At 41.6% G+C, this 20,889-nt stretch overlaps 1 protein-coding gene across 3 annotated transcripts in view; it reads right to left on the bottom strand.

Annotated features, from left to right (window-relative positions):
- Positions 1–20,889, bottom strand: part of ADAMTS9 (ADAM metallopeptidase with thrombospondin type 1 motif 9) — a 221,078-nt gene that overhangs the window by 81,528 nt on the left and 118,661 nt on the right. For all 3 annotated transcript variants that reach the window (XM_040406600.1, XM_040406599.1, XM_040406602.1), the window contains exons 24-28: positions 20,416–20,505; positions 18,901–19,068; positions 17,363–17,656; positions 16,328–16,489; positions 14,865–15,041 (exon numbers count right to left, since the gene is read on the bottom strand). In XM_040406600.1, coding sequence (XP_040262534.1) covers positions 14,865–15,041; positions 16,328–16,489; positions 17,363–17,656; positions 18,901–19,068; positions 20,416–20,505 — 891 coding nt within the window. The remainder of the gene's footprint in view (positions 1–14,864; positions 15,042–16,327; positions 16,490–17,362; positions 17,657–18,900; positions 19,069–20,415; positions 20,506–20,889) is intronic.

Raw genomic sequence — 20,889 nt, 5'->3', positions numbered from 1 at the left:
GGTTTTCTGAGACCCCTAAAATATTAGGTTGCTTGAGCAATGATGTCCCCAGCTCTAGTACCTCACATGCCACTGAGACCAATGGTTGTCTGGGTTGGTTGGGGACGTCATCTCTACTGCACCGAAAGTAAAGACTATAGACGCTCGCCCGAGCAGCGGTGCTGAAATGGAGGGAAGCCGACAGGTGAGTTCTTTTGTTACTATATAACAATCCTTACCATTATCTAAAATTTGGGGGTGGGGGTCTTAGAAAACTCTTCCTCAACACAGAGCGCATTTATACGACTGTATTTATTTTGCGGTTTGCAAAGGGCAGATCCGCACAAAATAGAGGATAAGGTCTCTGTGACCTCCATGTTGCATAAGTTTTTTTTGCAGACCCATTGTAAAAATACCTATTATTTTCCACAAAATGGACCAGAATAGGACATGTACTTTTTTTTTATGGACTGCAGAATGGCCATAGAGACATGGTGTACTGTCCACATTTTTTTTAAATGAATGAATCCGCAAAAACTGCAGATTGGATGCGGACCAAAAATACGGTCGTGTTAATGGGACCTTAGGTTGATGAGAAGGAATGTTAAACTTGAAACTCCCATACTTCCAATAGTGGTGCCCCCAGGGAGCTAACATTTATTTCTGGTACACTGGGGAAAATGTAAAAAAAAAAAGGTTTGGAAGGAAAAAAGTGAAAAAGTTGCCCAACGCAACCCCAAAAATCCCTTCATACAACACAGTCTAGTTGTTTTGCTAGAGTGTTCCTTTAATTTTCTTAACCTTCTTGCACAAAGTTGTCACACACTCTTATTGATTTGTCTGATGCCCACAAATCTGGCAGCCTAGACAAACCATACTCAAGTATCAGAGAATTCAGCAGCTAAACAAGTCATAATCTTACAAGGATGAAGATGATGGAGATCTTATCACGGAGAAAGCTTTTTGTCATAAATTCACTCCCTCACCAGGGGACAATTTCATCTCAGCCTTATTATCGAGAGGCTGCGAGGCCCTAATAACCATCATCAGGGCTGACATGAAATACCCGACAACAGAAAGAAAAATTATGGCTAGAAAGTAATTGTAATCATTCTAGCCGTTGCTAATCATATGGCTGAGAACATAATGCAGGGACGGCGGCGATTGATAGAAAGTCAGTGTAAGAACTGCTGTACTGTGCAGCAGCGAAACGCGTGAGCCCATCTGGAAGGATGCTAAAGGAACTGAGCTCAATTCTAACCAGGAACCATGGGGCAAACGGGACCCTGCTCCACTACGACCCACCCCAGGGGCAAGTAAGTTTGGTAAATAAAAGGCTTGTGAGATATAAGCTGGCTATACACTTGAGATAACTGTTGGCCCAGTGCTTGTTTAGCCGACAGCTATCTCTGCCTATTCTCCCACACATATGAGCATACACTCACCTAAAGAATTATTAGGAACACCATACTAATATGGTGTTGGACCCCCTTTTGCCTTCAGAACTGCCTTAATTCTACGTGGCATTGATTCAACAAGGTGCTGATAGCATTCTTTAGAAATGTTGGCCCATATTGATAGGATAGCATCTTGCAGTTGATGGAGATTTGAGGGATGCACATCCAGGGCACGAAGCTCCCGTTCCACCACATCCCAAAGATGCCCTATTGGGTTGAGATCTGGTTACCAGGTGGGGGCCATTTTAGTACAGTGAACTCATTGTCATGTTCAAGAAACCAATGTGAAATGATTCGAGCTTTGTGACATGGTGCATTATCCTGCTGGAAGTAGCCATCAGAGGATGGATACATGTTCTCATTCTGTTTACGCCAAATTCGGACTCTACCATTGAATGTCTCAACAGAAATCGAGACTCATCAGACCAGGCAACATTTTTCCAGTCTTCAACAGTCCAATTTTGGTGAGCTCGTGCAAATTGTAGCCTCTTTTTCCTATTTGTAGTGGAGATGAGTGGTACCCGGTGGGGTCTTCTGCTGTTGTAGCCCATCCGCCTCAAGGTTGTGCGTGTTGTGGCTTCACAAATGCTTTGCTGCATACCTCGGTTGTAACGAGTGGTTATTTCAGTCAACGTTGCTCTTCTATCAGCTTGAATCAGTCGGCCCATTCTCCTCTGACCTCTAGCATCCACAAGACATTTTCGCCCACAGGACTGCCGCATACTGGATGTTTTTCCCTTTTCACACCATTCTTTGTAAACCCTAGAAATGGTTGTGCGTGAAAATCCCAGTAACTGAGCAGATTGTGAAATACTCAGACCGGCCCGTCTGGCACCAACAACCATGCCACGCTCAAAATTGCTTAAATCACCTTTCTTTCCCATTCTGAGATTCAGTTTGGAGTTCAGGAGATTGTCTTGACCAGGACCACCCCCCTAAATGCATTGAAGCAACTGCCATGTGATTGGTTGACTAGATAATTGAATTAATGAGAAATAGAACAGGTGTTCCTAATAATTCTTTAGGTGAGTGTATATGTGCATTAGATGGGGCGAGGAGAAAAATCTGCTAACTCTGGCAGTGAGAAAGGAGGAAACGAAAGGAGCAGGCAGATGAAATCCGCTTTGTCCTGCTAAACGATGAGCAGACACCCGTTGTGATTACCAGTGTTGTCCGTGCGGACACTGCTCCAAGAAAGGATATGTCCTCGTGGTGCAGGGATGGAGGATAGGTAGTGGAGGCATGAACGGCAGTGCAACTTCCTATTGAAAACATTGGGAGATGGTTTTCACGCCGCCACGGCACCCCATGGATTTTGGCATGGAACCTGCACAAAATTCAGTGGGCAAAAGCCTCCATGTCGATGAGGCCTAAAGGTGATGGCAATAGAGGTACTTCACAGGAAACCATCAAACCTAAGGCAGACCCTACAGGTTGCAGGTTTTGTATGTTGTATTAAGTAGATGAAGAAAGAAATAAAGACATTTTGGGGGTGCTTGCTGGAATGAGGACACTTGTTGTGAGGATAAAGTATCTGAATTCTGAATCTTTATTTAGACTATGTGTTTTGGCACTGGGTTAATGCCTTCCTCCCTGTTGTATGGCAGATGTTTGGCAGATCGTATCCTACCAATTGCTGAACATAGCCCTAGGGGCACAAACAGGCATGGGATTTAGCCAGTTCTCCAGATCCGGTTGTTAAAATTACAACTGGATCGGTGAACCGTGTTAGGGTACTTTCACACTAGCGTTAAAGTTTTCCGGTATTGAGTTCCGTCACAGGGGCTCAATACCAGAAAAAAAATGATCAGTTTTATCCTAATGCATTCTGAATGGAGAGCAATCCGTTGCATCAGGATGTCTTCAGTTCAGACACTCCTACGGTATTTGGCCAGAGAAAATACTACTGCATGCTGCGGTATTTTCTCCGTCCAAAATTCCGAAACACTTGCTGGAATGCCGGATTTTCCATTGAAATGCATTAATGCCAAGTGTTCCGGCAAAACGGAACAGAGCTTTAAAAATGCAAAAATAAATAAATAAATACCGGATTCGTTGTTCCGGATGACACCGGAGAGACGGATCCGGTGTTTCAATGCATTTGTTAGACGGATCCGGATCCGTTTACAAATGCTATCCGTTTGCACGCGGATTTCTGGATCCGGCAGGCAGTTCCGGCCATAGGTTTGTTTTGTTCAGAGCTGTAATAGGGCAACCATTTCTTGCTTGTAGAAAATAGCTCTAATACAGAGCCCTATAAAGTCGCCATGTAGCGTCACACAGAGGCCCTTTAAGATTTCATATTCAGCCACTGATTTTCTAACACTGCTACTAACATCTGAGATTATACAACAGATACACCAGAATCGCGAACACGAAATAATGAAATAACACTTGGGTTACACTCTATGTTTCTTTAATGCCGAGCGTTATTATTACCAGGGAACATCATCTGCAATATTCATCGAAAAATTAAATTAGAAACCTAAAAAAAAAATAATGCATTTCATTCCATCAACACAAACACGGAATGCAGAAGTGACTCAATCGCGTCATCCACCATTTTGCATTCTGGTCAGTGACGCGCTCGGCTTCTTGTGAATTGCAAATGTCCTTGAATTAAAAATCCTTGCGCATAAAGACATGAAATTCCAGTGCGTTTATTATGTTGTGAGTCAATATGTTCTATGGAGGAGATTTACACCGTAAAGATGGGGACAATAATACACAAAATGCTGAGCTTTAGTAGATCATAGTTTGTTCAAAGACATTTCCGGGATCTTACATTGATGGCTTATAGTTAGGAAAAGAGAATCACTGTCTACAAAATGAAAAAGCTTTTGCGTTTTATAAGAAGAATACGTCACTGCCTAGTGAGAAGCGCTTAAAACTCAAAGTAATAAATACTTTATTCCTTTTTTATGGTTAAAATCAGAGGAGCTCAATAACCGATCCCTAATCAATGGGTCTATAAGCAGGAAAGGGTGGGTATATGCAACATGTACCCTCAGGTAGCGTGCCCTAAGGGTGCGTGAGATATGTGTGTGGTCTCAACACGTGTTGCAAACTCAGTGAATGTATGGCTCAAGTACAAGCCCCCACTGAGGCAGAAATACTCACTGGAGTGCAATGGCCTCTTAGTACCTGATCAGTAAAAAGATTGAAGGAGTGCCTTAAGCAACCCCTCATGGCTGGCCATGCGCTGGAGAAGATTAGGATACGCTCACTCTGGCCGAGAATGTGCGTCCTATGGGTGATGAAAGACACTGCCACCATTAAGCAGGCCACAACCTACAATCCAGGCTGCTCTGGTGCCTGGATCCATTGGGAAGAAGAAGAGGAAGGATAGTGGGTCTGAGCCTCCGGAGCATGGGAGCACAGCGGAGTGGTGGTGGGCAGAGGCCACCTTCATAACAAATAGGACCTTTTTGCTGTTTAGTATTAGATGTTACAACCAACTAAAACCACACGTACTTCACTTCCTTACAGAGACGTAGCTATGGAGGATGCAGAGGTCGTAATTGCACTTAGGCCCTGATGCCTGAGGAGACCCAAAGGTCACTTTCCCATATGAGAACACATCAGGATTATAAACAGTCCATGGTAGGTAGGGGGCCCCTATTAAAAATTTGCCTTGGGTATAAAAAGGTCAATTACAACTTTTGTGGTCCCTTATATGTGAGTCTCGATCTAGATAGAGTAGAACCACACAATGTCAATGTGATATTGTGGAATTTATGATATAGCAGTGTATGAGGGCCCAATGCCAGTTTTCAGGAATGAACATTGGTGCAAATGCTCGTTCCTGGTAACTGGCCCATGTAAAGGCACCGCTGATCACACGCTGTCAGATGATAGCATGTTTTATGTATTGCCAAAAATTGTACAAATGACTATAAGTCCCCCTAGCAGTTTGCATCAGGCTGTGTCAAAGGCACTTTAAACAAGCACTGATTAACTTGTATATTCTCGATCGGCGCTCATTATTGGCCTAAGACTATCCTCAGTCCTATTCATTACAAAATATAGCAATACTGTATTACTTAGCATAAATCTATTCTGTGTCTATTCCTGTCAGATATACCTACACCAGTCACATGTACAAAATACTGTATATGGAGACACCTGGACATCAATAAGTTGTGGCATAATTGTGGTACTTGTGATAAAAAGTTGTGGGTGCCCTGTGAAGATCATAAGGATTTTCACAATATGATTGATGAGTGACTTTTCCCCCTTAGGAAAACATTGATGTTGCTGTGGTTTTACCGCGACTCGCAGGTGCTTTCTATATTTTCCTACGGGAAAGCAAATCATCGGACATGTCACAACGTCAAGTTCAATTTCAACCATGGTTTTACCCCACATAGAAATGGTGCGAGAGTAGTCGAGTACATGAAACTGTGGAACCTTAGCCTAAACTTGGCTTGGCCCAAGCCTTTCCCTCACACACTGAGGTCATTGTTGCCTTCACAACTACTTGCCTTCAAAGAATAACCACCGAGTAAGGTTATATTGACGAGTCAAGGTTGTGTAGCTTTTTTTCCATTATTTGCACAAAATGGAAGTCAAATCCTGCCAGAACCGCTACTTGACCGCAACCTGTGAAGATCCTTAAATGCATAATAAAGGAGCTAGATGTAACACTAGTCTGTAGCATCATAAAACAAATGTAACATCACTGTAACCGAAATCCTAAAGTTTCCTTGTTGTCATCCTACTGCGTATCAACCCATCAGAAGTCACCCGGGAGGTCCGTTACTTCTCACAAAGCTGCTCATTGATGTCCAAGGGGCCCTTTACACTGCCCGATGTTCATATGAACGCTTGTTAGCAATAATTTGCCTTTGTAAAGGTGCTGCCAATTACGCAAAACGCTCGTTCATCAGGTAATAGGATTGTTGGTGCGGACAGCTGGCAGTAGATTGTGTCTTCTAAGCACACTCTGCTTCCGGCAAACAATGATTCTGTATGGGCATGAGCGATGGCATTAGGGATCACTCCTTCCCATACTGTGGAGGAGATCACTGCATGTAAATGCAGCTATCTCCTATCCTGAGAAGCAAGAGTAATACCCCAGACCTGGGGTTATTAATATTGTGTACTGTAATTGCTGGATTTTATAAATTTTATTTGCAATTCTATGTAATGTTATATAAGTCAACTGTACTATGTCATATTATCCAGAAGGAGGAGTTAATGATTGGCAATGAATGGCTATAGCAGGGCTTAACCACCCTGTTCCAACCCTCCTGGTAGAAGTCTATTGTAATTTAGCAATTTACAGCCAGAGTTTGGTGGAGAGGGGACATGAGGGGGCCTGTCCAGATAGTTGGGGAGTGAGGAAGCAGATCATAGAGCACCCACTCCTAAGAACCATATCGTTTTCCCTGTGAGAAGTGCAGGACCCAAATTATCCCTCTCTTGCTATAAAGTGAGGAAGCAGCTCATAGAGCATCCCCTCTCAAGAACTGAAGAAAGGACTCAAGTAAAGCCTTGGGATCCCAGACAACAGAATGAACTGTAATAGCACTTCTACAGACACCCTCATCACCAGACAACCGCTAGGCCAGCAACATTTAAGTGCAGAACTGCAGAAATCCAACCAGCCACCATGCCGCCTCAGCCAGAGAAGAATTTCACTAAAGCCTGCTGCTACTGGATGTATTTCAAGTTCTATGCTGCACTTAGTAAAAAGTTTTGAACTCTGTTCAACTCTGGCTTAATTTTTTAGTGCTACAACTTTCACTGCAGTGGACCCCAAGGATCGACGGCCTGAGGAAGGACAACATGACAAAACTACACTGAGCCACTACCACTCCCATCCTCTACGCCGGCTGCCAAGGGGCCTTGCTGCACAAGTGATTGTCAAGAAGGAACGCTTCCTTCCCAACAATCTCTTGCTACATCGGGTCATGTAAAGGGGTCTTAATATCTGCAGGAATAGGATATGTATTTGTATGCAATATGTGGAAGAGAATAGATCCCCTTTGTATCGTCTCAGGGTCATATACTGGAAGTAATCTAACCCACAGCTGCTCCTGGCTCCATCCAAAACTTTACAAGGTTGTATTTTCCAAAAGCCATTGTTCCTCAAACAGGGCACATGTTTATTTAGCTGCGCAAACATGCACTGTGTCTGCCGTAAGTCAAACAACCTCTCGGAAGTGTTCATTTGTCTGGGTTTTGCAAAAAGTCCATTGCACCGCATGCTTGTAAAAGAGAAAACGCAGATATCACTGCTTAAGCTAACACTATCCTATATACACAATGCCCCACTTTCAATCTGTAAACCGTAAGGCCAAGTTTATTCAGTATAAACATGCAGACATTCTTAAGCGGGGCCTGTCTTTCACATATTTAGCAGTTGAACAAAACATAATCTATAATTATTTTTTCTACCAAAGAGAGCAGCTATTCTAATTTTAATATTATGTGAATTGTAAAATCAGGGGCAGGCAGGCCATAGACCCTACAGGGAAATTTCCCAGTAGGCCAATGCCCAAAGTGCTAGGCGCATCACTTATGCACCTGGCCGGCGGCGGAAAGCGTCCTCCTGCATTTAACTGTATTGCTGTCCTCAGGATGGGGCAGCAGTATTTTATGCTGGACTGTGGTATTTGGTTCTGTTGGGAAGGTATTTTGTGTTGTACTAGAGTATTGCTTGCCTTGCCTAATTATGTTCACCCTGCCTTCTATCAATTTGGACCTGCCTACAACATGGGGACACTTTTAGTTTTATTTTTTCTTTCCCTGTTAAAGTATTATAGGGATGGTCCCCTGAACATTTGCTGGTCACAGAGTGTCCTACTGTTAGGCCTCTTTCACACAGGCGTTGGCGGGAAAAGGTGCGGGTGCGTTGCGGGAAAATGCGTGATTTTTCCGCGCGCGTTCAAAACATTGTAATGCGTTTTGCACTCGCGTGAGAAAAATCGCGCATGTTTGGTACCCAAACCCGAACTTCTTCACAGAAGTTCGGGCTTGGGATCAGTGTGCTGTAGATTGTATTATTTTCCCTTATAACATGGTTGTAAGGGAAAATAATAGCATTTTTAATACAGAATGCATAGTACAATAGGGCTGGAGGGGTTAAAAAAAATATAAAAAAATTTAACTCACCTTAATCCACTTGCTCGCGCAGCCCGGCATCTCTTCTGGACCTGTGGTGACGTCACTCCGGTCATCACATGGTCCATCACATGATCCATCACCATGGTAAAAGATCATGTGACGGACCATGTGATGACCGGAGTGACGTCACCACAGGTCCTTTTCCTGCACACAGCAAAAAAGAAGACAGAAGGAGATGCCGGCTGCGCGAGCAAGTGGATTAAGGTGAGTTTAATTTATTTATTTATTTTTTTAACCCCTCCAGCCCTATTTTACTATGCATTCTGTATTCAGAATGCTATTATTTTCCCTTATAACCATGTTATAAGGGAAAATAATAATGATCGGGTCCCCATCCTGATCGTCTCCTAGCAACCGTGCGTGAAAATCGCACCGCATCTGCACTTGCTTGCTGATGCTTGCGATTTTCACGCAACCCCATTCATTTCTATGGGGCCTGCGTTACGTGAAAAACGCACAAAGAGGAGCATCCTGCGATTTTCGAGCAACGCACAAGTGATGCGTGAAAATCACCGCTCGTGTGCACAGCCCCATAGAAATGAATGGGTCAGGATTCAGTGCGGGTGCAATGCGTTCAACTCACGCATCGCATCCGCGCGGAATACTCGCCCGTGTGAAAGGGGCCTTAGAATTTTTTGTGATCAGTTGTAATCGTTGGGAGAACCTGGAAGCAAGTGTATAGTTCTCCTGCAGCTCCACCACAGGGGAAATTAAGCATTACATGCTTTTCATTATGCCGGGTCCTCCAGACTTAAAGATGCTCTTTGTTGCCACTTTATGATCAGGCTAATTGAGGTATTTTAAAATGGGGTTTTCTAAACCAGACCAGACCCTTAAAATGTTATGTAAAATATCTTGTAAAATTTTATGTAAAATGGCTATTCTCAAACTGTGATGCAATCACTATGTACAGTTCAGTGTTAACATCTTTTCCTCACCCCAAAGCATCTCACCATCCCAAGCTCCTCTATTTGGTCAGCGCCTACTGTATGCATTAAGTCAAGCGGCTTCAAATAAACCAACACCAGAGGTTGTGCCCTGAACAAAGATGATATCATGGTGTGCCCTGGAAATGACATTATCAGATGCCACACTGGTGAGACGCAGTGGTCAGGAGGTAAAACAGACCAGTATACCAGAGTATAGTCAGTAAAGCCCAAACTGCAGTTCATAGCCGAAACTTATGGGGTTTTTCAGTCTTATGTTAATATCAATTAAAGGAGTTGTCCCATCTCACACATTGGTGGTATATCACTGGGATATCTCTAGGACGGAGGTATTTTTGGAGGTCCCCTAGAAATGAATAGAGCGTGGTCTGCTCTCCTTCACTTTGCATGTTCCATTCTAGCGATATGCCATTAATGCTTGAGACTACAGAAACCATTTAATGTATAATGAAAAGTTTAACAACTTTGTAAAATGCTTTGTTTAATCTCTGCTTTCTGTCAGTGAATGGAAATATTTAATTCAGAGACTACATGTCTCAAAAAAGCTAAATTTGGGCTGAGCAGATGCCCAGAAGACCACCAAGATGAAGACATCCAGTATTTGTGCTCTGTAAACACCTATTTTGGAAGACCAGATAAAACCCTGCTCCTGTCAATCAAAAGCACAATCTCCCTTTTGAGCTCTGCAATGTTTGCCTAGTCAATACCACTGAAGCAGTTTCTGCCACTTATGGACAAGATATCTGTGGTTGACACAATCTTTTTGGCCAATACCTCTTATCTTCCTTGACCCCAATAAACATCTGCATTTGTCTCAACCAGGCATGCATGTTATGTCAAAAGTAGGAACAAATAATTGGCATGGGGGGGGGAGCAGGATTGCCATTATACACAGAGACATGTCTTGTGTTTAAATTGGCCAACGAATGAACGATATGTATGTATATTTTATTTGCACGTGCAATTGACTGGATTAATCAGTGCTTTAGATTGTGCTGTGATTTACTTCTGTGCTAGAGGCAGACAGAGCTGCTTCCTCTGAATGTGTTCACACAGAGCTATAGCAATGGCTGCCGCTGAGATCGTGCACACTCAAATACTGGCAAATGACAAAGTAAAACTTGCTGTCGCATGCGACTGTGAATCAATCCTATATGCATTTTCCTTATCTATGGGGACATTTTTACTGTTGCATTTTTGCATTTTGATTTGATGATGTTAATAAAACAGTAACAATATTAAAGAATATATGAAAAAGAGACGTGTCATTTAAAGTTTATTTAGACTAAATTGCTTCCTTCAAAAAAAGGTTTAAATACATAAAAAATAACCTTTATGGTAATACTGCGCGTTTAATGCCTATATACACTTACTGCTGAGGTCAGAGCATTTGAATTGCTTTGGAAGATCAGGAAAATTTGCATTATTTTTCTTTCAGAGCCTCATGTCTAAAAGGAGTTCGATATATTACAAATATTATTTTCATAAAGTGCCTTAGAACCAAATATATATACAGTATATATTTATGTATATATAAACAGATAATAAACCTTGTGAATATGAAATATACAGTGAAGGTGGCACTGAACTCCGTGGTCACATCATTTACAAAATGTAATTACTATGATAATTTTACATATTTGTACAACCCGCCAAAGCATATGTCTATCTGGATATGCTACATACATAAAAAATAAGAAATAGCACCAAAAAAACAACAACTATATATACAGGTGAAACTCTAAAAATTAGAATATTGTGCAAAAGTCCATTTATTTCAGTAATGCAACTTAAAATTAGAATTTTGTGAAAAGGTTCTATATTCTAGGTTCAAAGTGTCAGACTCTAGTCAGCTAATTAATCCATACCCCCTGAGCAAAGGGGACCTCAAAATGGTGACTTTGGGGTTTCATAAGCTGTAAGCCATAATCATCCAAATTATAACAAATAAAGGCTTGAAATATCTCGCTTTGCATGTAATGAGTCTATCTCCTATATTAGTTTCACCTTTTAAGTTGCATTACTGAAATAAATGAACTTTGCACGATATTCAAATGTTTCGATTTTCACCTATATATATATATATATATATATATATATATATATAGATAGATACATATCTATATATATTGTACATTATATATATACTGTTTAATATATATATACAGTACAGACCAAAAGTTTGGACACACCTTCTCATTCAAAGAGTTTTCTTTATTTTCATGACTATGAAGGCATCAAAACTATGAATTAACACATGTGGAATTATATACATAACAAACAAGTGTGAAACAACTGAAAATATGTCATATTCTAGGTTCTTCAAAGTAGCCACCTTTTGCTTTGATTACTGCTTTGCACACTCTTGGCATTCTCTTGATGAGCTTCAAGAGGTAGTCCCCTGAAATGGTCTTCCAACAGTCTTGAAGGAGTTCCCAAAGATGCTTAGCACTTGTTGGCCCTTTTGCCTTCACTCTGCGGTCCAGCTCACCCCAAACCATCTCGATTGGGTTCAGGTCCGGTGACTGTGGAGGCCAGGTCATCTGGCGCAGCACCCCATCACTCTCCTTCATGGTCAAATAGCCCTTACTTTCAACGTTTTTCCAATTTTTCGGCTGACTGACTGACCTTTATTTCTTAAAGTAATGATGGCCACTCGTTTTTCTTTACTTAGCTGCTTTTTTCTTGCCATAATACAAATTCTAACAGTCTATTCAGTAGGACTATCAGCTGTGTATCCACCTGACTTCTCCTCAACGCCACTGATGGTCCCAACCCCATTTATAAGGCAAGAAATCCCACTTATTAAACCTGACAGGGCACACCTGAGCAGTGAAAACCATTTCAGGGGACTACCTCTTGAAACTCATCAAGAGAATGCCAAGAGTGTGCAAAGCAGTAATCAAAGCAAAAGGTGGCTACTTTGAAGAACCTAGAATATGACATATTTTCAGTTGTCTCACACTTGTTTGTTATGTATATAATTCCACATGTGTTAATTCATAGTTTTGATGCCTTCAGTGTGAATCTACAATTTTCAGTCATGAAAATAAAGAAAACTCTTTGAATGAGAAGGTGTGTCCAAACTTTTGGTCTGTACTGTATATATATATTATATATATATATATAATTCGGACAGTAACAATAAAAAGCAACACCTAATACAATCTTATCTTGACATATAAAGTTGAATATGTAATGTCTTGTTTCGAAAGAAAGAAACAAGCACATTACAACAATACAAATAATAGATTTTCCTTTGGTTTGAAAAGCAAAAATGAAATAAAAACAGAAATGCTTTAAATGAAAAGACAGTTTGTTGTAGAATGTGATACTTGCTATACAATAAATATTTGAAATATGAATATTCATTGCAATGTTTCATACACATTTTGTATGGTATGTTCCATTTACATAAAAATTAATAAATACAATAAGAATAGTAATAAAAAAAAAGTAATAAAAATAACGCATTTCAGGTATATGTCCCTTTGTTGCGCTGATAGATTCTCTCTCTCATACAGTACTCCTTGATGGACAATTAAAATCGATAACTCTCATTTAAGACTGCGAGATAAATATTTTTAAAGCATAATTTCATGGCAAGGCATAAAAAATAAAATAAAAACAGTCAAAATGATGACTTACAAATATTACTAATATAAAATGATATTTTACCTAATTTGGTGCTTAAAGAAGACCTGGCAGCTTCCTGAGATTCCTGTTTTTCGCAAACACTTGCATTTCCTATAAAGCAGCAATACTGGCACAGCTTTTGTTAGACCGCTGCGTTGTTCAGTTCCTTGGTTATTCCTCTTGGAAATGTGTGTCTCAATCGTCAACTGAGATTTAGCATGTTTCTGTCAGAAGGGGGCGTCTCTACACAGTCTGACACTGTTAGATCTGATGTCAGAGTGTATAAGAACACTTCCCATTGACACCCAGTTGTTAAAGTTTTCCGAGATTTTGATATTGACGACCTATCCTCAGGATAGGTCATCAATATCAAATCAGCGGGGGTCCAACACATGGCACCCCCCGCCGATCAGATGTTTGAGGAGGTCACGGCTTTCCAGTGAGCGTTGCGGCCTCCTTGCAACTTACCAAGCACAGCATGATCCATTGGCTAGAATCTGTGCTTCATATTGCAGGCCCCTTCAACCTAAATGGGACTGAGCTGTGCCTAGGCCACGTGACTGATGAATGTGACGTCACATGACCTCTTCAAACAGCCGATCGGCGGCGTTGCTGGGAATCGAACCCTGCTCATCTAATATTGATGATCTATCCTAGGGATGGCCAACCTGAGGCTCTCCAGCTGTTGCAAAACTACAACTCCCAGCATGCCCACACTGCCTACAGCTATCAGACTATAGCAGGGCATGGTGGGAGTTGTAGTTTTACAATAGCAGGAGAGCCGCAGGTTGGCCATCCCTGATCTATCCTGAGTATAGGACATCAATATCAAAGTCTCAGAAAACTCCTTTAACTTACTACTACCTTTTCAAGAGTTGTAACAGAGAAACAGCACAATGCCGTGTTTCATTAAAAGAGGATTTAAAATTGTTATTACATGGGGAATGCAAATATTTAGTAAAACAGTCATATCAGGAGAGACGATGTATCTTTTATCATACATATATTTATGTATTTATTGTGTTATTTAATTTTTTTTTTCATTTCTCTCCATTTGTTTTTCTCATAAATAGAGAATATTTATCAGATATCACAAACTACAACCAACGTTCTTTCCTCTAGTGAATAAAGCAAATATTCTAAACCATGTCAAATAAATATCCTAATATAGGTCATAAAATTGTCCTTGATATTAAGGAGACTGACCACAGGACTGCACTGATGGCATAGTAACATGTAACTACTTAAAAACAAATCTAAAAGATAATTTACGTTAAATAAAATAACTACTAACAAATCCTTGATATTCTCCATGATAGGTTATCACCAATTTTTTTTTTACATGTATTTTTTTGGGGTAGCTGTTTTATATGCAATTCATGTTTTAGATTGAATAGCCCTTAACACTGTAACAAAAATGTAACAGATATTTGACTGTGCATCACGTTTTACATAACACGATGAGGTCACATGAATCAAAGCCCGTTCTTTTCAAAGGAAAAACATGCCGAACTGATTTTGAGGTGGATACAGTAAGAAAGGATTTACATCAAAACTGACAGTTGTGCCTAGCGCATCACTAAGGGCAGTGTTCGAAGAAACAACTTTGTATCTAGATGGAAGACCTTAGTTTTATAAAAATAAATGATGGATAGAATTCCATTTGTCATTAGTTAAAAAACAAACAAACAAAACAAAAAAAGTATGGTCATACCGAGCTCCAAGGACCTGTATTCCACGCAGAATCTGGAGGACAACTATGGGTGTTACATTGTTCGCGGTCCGGGGGTTTATCCAGTATCTCACAGCTGAGATCATTGAATCGCTCCCCGTTCGGTCTCTGACATACCACAAGTCTTGTCCTTGTCCCGGAACCACATTTTTTTGAACACTGGAAATTGAAGCAAAGGATATTTTTAGTCATCTTATAGGGGTTGTCTCATATTACACATTGGAAGGCATTTCTCTAGGATATGCCACCAATGTCAGATAGATGGAGGCCCCACCTCTGGGACCCACACCTATCTCCAGAACATGACCCCCAAAGTGATGGGAAAGCACGGCCGTCCTCTATTAACTTCTATAGGACTGCCGGAGAGAGACGAGCTAGGAAATGGGGCGGTTGCCGCACTTGTGCTGTAAGCTCTACATTCATTTCTAAGGAACTTCTGAAAATAAAAGGGCGCGCTTGCTCAGCTATTTTCAGAACTCCCATAGAAATTATTGGAGAGCATGCTGTGCATGCGCAGCCCACTCTCCTTTACTTCCAGGGACCCGTTAAGCTGAAGACAGGTGCGGGTCTCAGAGGTGGGACCTATATCACTTTGGTGGCATACCCTAGTGGTATGCCATCAAAGGTTGAGATGAAACAACCCCTTAAATACAGTTGTCAAACCCAAAATGATGTCAAATTATTAAAAAATCTGACTGTGATATGCGTCTGATTTAGAGAAAACCTCAATGTTGACTCATAATGGGCAGGGTCTCACTGGCCCACAAGAGGATCCTTCAGTAAGTCCAGTCCTTAATACAATAATGGGCTTTAAAGATCCAGCAGATAACTTCATTTGGAGGTGATTTTGGAGTGAATCATAAATTTTAAGTAATTTGAAAGAGGAGATGTCCCCTCTCCTGACATGTCTGCTTTAGTGACTACTCACATTCGACATGTAATAATAATTCTGAAGCATCTATTCTTATGACTCCATGTTGAGCCATTCCTCTGTTATTCTTTCTAAAAGGTTAGGCAGCAGTTTGCAACAAAGGTCCATCTGGGTGTAACCAGTTGGGGTTGTGTCCCTGTACAGTCTGGCAGCACTGATTGGAAAGTGTCACACTGTACAGGGACACCCCCCAACTGGTAACACCCAGATGAACCTTCGATACAAACTGCTGGCAATTCATTTATAACTTCAAGAATGAATAATAGAGGAACGGCACAATATGCACTCATCAGAGCAGATACTCCAGTATTGTTATTACATGAGGAAAGCAAGTAGTGCAAGTGACAGCTCCTCTAAAACTTCCTGCCATACGTAGACTGCTTATACCTGACCAGGTGAGGAATCTCTTGAGGTGTTTGTGTTGCATCCTCTACTAGAATATTTGTAAATTAGAGGAATCGTTAGAATTCTTTCATATTCAGTTTACGCTAACTAGTTAATTAAGTAAAATTACCTCCCCCCAGTTGCCAAAGGCCCACTGAGGACAAGGTCCAGATTCACATGGCCGTTGCTCAGCAGGTTTGCTTCTCTCTTCACAGTTGGCAGCTGGATACCCGTTTTCGTCTTGGCAGACCACCACACGACGCTGGAATCCACCCGCACATGTGCTAGAACACTAAAATGTAAATGTGATAATCTTGACTAATCCGTCTTTATTACTGACCAGTTATACATTTAGCTGGGTCCCTCTTTACTCTCAACTCTCTTCCCACCTTGATAAATACTGCAGGAGGCTGTGGAACTAATTACTCATATATGAAAACATAAATTTTTATCTAAATGTTTAAGACATGAATACTGCCCTGTAATGCCCACGCAAAGCTACCATTTACTGCCTATTAATACCGCCATACGCTATATAAATAATACTGCTATAAAGTGCCCTTAATACTCTATAAACCAACAAGAGCATTTTGGGGCCCCTACAATGTCCTGCTGATGGTGAGATTTAGTGAAAAAAAATGAACAAATCCAAAAGTAGGTACACTTCTAGTTTAGTGTGTAGGATAACATGGAAAAAGAAGTATAATACTTAAAGGGGGCATCCCACAAATTTTTTTCGACAGTTTTCAAACCAGCAACTGGATCTGAATACTTTTGTAATTGCATGTAATTAAAAATTTGCATAGCCGCTGCGTTATTCAATAAAATGTATCTGTATAGCACCACCCGCTGTTTGTTTTTTGTCTTATTTTTTTGTCCTGCTCACTGAGATGGCCGCACATGCTCAGTTTCATCCTTCAACTGCCTCCTAAGTTGTGATAGGGCGAGAGCTGCAGTGGAATGGACACGCCCCCTGAGCTACGGCAGAAAAGACACTCCCTTTGAGCTGTCAGCTTGATATAACAGGACTGGTTCTAGTGGTTGTCATGTACTATATGATGTCTGATTTAGATTTTTTTACATTAGTCATGGGATAACCCCTTCAATAAAAAATTGTGGTCCGTGTAAAATAAATGATGGCAAATAACAGGTATGTAGAACTTACCGCTCCCCATGGACCTATTCTCCATTGACTTCCACTTGAACCAATGGAGCGTCCACCATTCCTATTCAAGATTGCCAGGGTTGGGTTCGATCTGGCTTTTTGGTCGGTGTTTGGGAAGGGATGAATTGGCCGGCCATAGTCGTGGTTGACATAGTGACAAGGGGGCATGGAACACTCTTGCTCGGTCTGTGGACTGTCATCCGGATCACATTCGTTATTGTCTAATGACTGGCCGAGGAAATCCACACAAACCACTTGCCTCACTGCCTTCCCTTGGCCGCAGGTCACCGAGCACTGGAGTAAAAATTAGAAAAATATTCCAAATATTCCACAGTATTCCAAGGTTTAAATATTAGCTGCACGATAGATGTGACTCAGTGGTCATGGACATAAAACAGTGGATCAGTGGTTAGCACTAGTGCCTTGCAGCCCTGAGGTTCTAGCTTCAAATCTAACCAAGGACAACATCTGCGTTGGGTTTATATGTTCTTCTAGTGTTTGGGTGGGTTTCCTCTCACACTCCAAAAACATATTGATAGAGAACTTAGATTGTGAGCTCCACCGGGGACACAAGCAATGATAATGTCTATAAAGCTCAGCGCTATATACGTGAGTAAAATAAATACATTTTAGTATGCTTTTTATATATTTCGAAAAAGTTTAGTAGACCCTAAACAAAGTGTATCGCAGCCTTAGCGAAGCATGCTCAGTTTAGGAATTCCATGACCAATTCCACCATGGTCTAGAATTAGACACTGTCTCAGGACTAAGAAAAACGGTTGAATTGTTTATCTGGTTTAGAAAACCCATTTTAAATACTTTATAATTGCATTCAATTTGGATCTCCATCAATTAGCCATATCAGAGAGCAGCTACAAAGAGTTTCTCTCTCTGGAGGACCTAGCACATCTCTACTGATTTCAATGGGCACTATGCAATGCTTAAAGGGATTTTCCAGGATTTTTATACTGATGGCCTATCCTCGGGATAGGTCGTTAATATGATATTGTCAGTTGTCTGACCCCGACGATCAGCTATTTGAAGAAGCTGTGGCACTCACCGGAGCTCTGGTGAGCGCCGCGGCCTCCTCGCAGTTTACCAAGCACAGTGTGGTCCATTGGATAACGGCTGTGGTTGGTATCGCAGCTCAGCCTCATTCACTTGAATAGGGCTGAGCTGCGCCTAGGCTAGGTGACCTATGAACGTGACATCACATGGCCTAGGAAGAGGCCTAAATGCTCACCGAATGCCATGGCCTCTTCGTATAGCAGATCGGCGGGGGTTCAGGGAGTCAGACCCCCACCGAACTGATATTGAGGACCTATCCTGGGGGTAGGCCATCAATATGAAAATCCCAGTGCTCTCAGTGGTGGCACGGAAGGGAAAATGAACAGTTTTTGGTGTTCCCTGCAGATTGAGGTCCAGGCAGCAGGACACCCTGTGATGAGCATGATGATTTTTGATTCCTTTTAGTTGGGATGCTGATCTTCGTTTTTCTATACGGTATAAAACACATAGTTTTCATGTGATGTGCTTACCGAACTCCATTCCAGGGCTTTCCATTGTCCGCACGGTGTCACTGTACACACTTCCGTCGCTGACGGCTTAGGCAGGTGGGAACAAGCTGCTTCATCCGCCACTGCACCTTGATCATCGCGGCAGCTGACGTATCTCATTCTGGTCCCTTTACCACAAGTTGCCGAACACTGGGAGATATTGAAAAGATCTATGATTAGGAAGGAAGCAACTGGAATAATTTCCCCAGGCGCCTCAAGCAAAACTCCACAATTTACAGAATATTGATATTTTTTTCTCTCTTGAACATCTGATGACTGGGAGTGACATTTCTGGTCTTACTACTAATTTTGCAATTTTAGGAACGAAACATAATCCTATAAATTCTGAGAATGAAGGTCACAGTAAATTCATGGAAGAGATCTTATTAGTGCCTGTGCCTGTCAGCTTATCCAGTGACCCGGTGGTTCACAAAGGGTTAATGCAATGGTTTACTATTATAGGATTAATGCAATGGTTTATTATTAGAGTTGTTACCAGGATCTTTGCTGAGACTATATATTTTATGCACTATGTCCTCCAAAAGGCTATATACCAACATGGGCAACAGGGGCGTTGCTGTTACACCTCGAGGCTCTGCTCTCTCTGCAACTGCTGCTTCCTCTGCACTTTGATTGACAGGGCTAGGCAGTGTAAACGTAATCTCTGTCAATCAAGGGGCAGGGGGTGTGGCAGTTGCAGAGAGAGCAGAGCCTCTAGGTGTAACGGTAACGCCCCCGTTGCTCCTAGAGGCTCATTTGTATACATTAAAACATCATTTTTCTCAGCAATGCGGACACATATGAATATAGGACCAACACAGATGCCTTCAGCTGCCAAGCGCACATGTAACAGGTCAGCCAGTGTCATAGGGACAAAACTGCTGACAGATGCCCTCTAAAAACGTATTTCTATAAAATACTCCACATGCTGAAGTTAACAAGCCGTGTATACTGCACTGTGAATGATGTAAAAATCCCAAAGAACAATGGCAAAATTGCTATTTTTTATTCTATCCCAAACCCAGAATAAGTTACAAGTACCCCAAAATGGTTCCCTTGAACGATACTCCCAGTCTTTCAATATGGGTTAAGAACTGGACGGGGGTGGGGGGGTGTTAGATGGAGAAGGACAATTCCCAATATTTCATCCAAACCACCTCCAAACCTGATGGACAATTTAATAGAGCGTTTTTACTGGTTCTTTTAATGCAGCACATGATGTATAGTAAACATAAGTCATCTGTGTTTATTGGCGGTCATGAGCTGGAATATGTAATGCGCATACAGACGTTAAATATGATTAATGATCTGCGTAAGGAGGTCGAAACCACAGACTAAGCTGAAGGAGCTCAACACATGGCCTGAGAACATCAGAAAAGAGCCCGTAAAATTCAGCCCTATCGATAGAGGAGCTGACGCATTTTAGAGAAGATGCAGCAGAACTCGATAGTCATCAATGTAGGTGCAGGAGGCAATTCATTAGTAAAATATACTTACAGGCGTCCAAGATCCAAATCTCCATTGTGTCTTGCTGTGGGCTATCTGTTTGGTCTCAGGAATGCCCGGGCACGCGGCTGTTTCACAGTCCTGTCAAAATCAGTTTGGTTTGTTAGGCAGCTTCCTTTCCATAATTAATGCCTTTTTGAACTGGTTGCTAAGAGGCGACGTTCGAGGCTGATGTCAGTCACTCTACAGCTCTGGATGCACAATTGGGGCCAAGCCTAGGGTATATGCGTTTCCTATTTTTTTTATGGAATAACTCTTAGGGGTGGATACAAAAAATAGAGAGGCCCCTGTTCAAAAACAATATATGGGCCCCTTGCTTCCCGTGATAGTCAGAGTGCAACTCCTGCACAGGTCTTCAGAAAATCTCTGGGACAAGGGTTAGGCTGAGTAGACAGCCTCCTAGGGTACCATTATGGGGGGACGCAATGGATTAGTAAATTATGGATTGCAAAATATAACCAAAAC

The sequence above is a fragment of the Bufo bufo genome, chromosome 9 (genome assembly GCF_905171765.1).
Source record: "Bufo bufo chromosome 9, aBufBuf1.1, whole genome shotgun sequence".
In the NCBI taxonomy this organism is placed as follows: Eukaryota; Metazoa; Chordata; class Amphibia; order Anura; family Bufonidae; genus Bufo; species Bufo bufo.
Note: the sequence above shows the minus strand (reverse complement) of the source record. Positions and strands in the feature narration are given on the sequence as shown.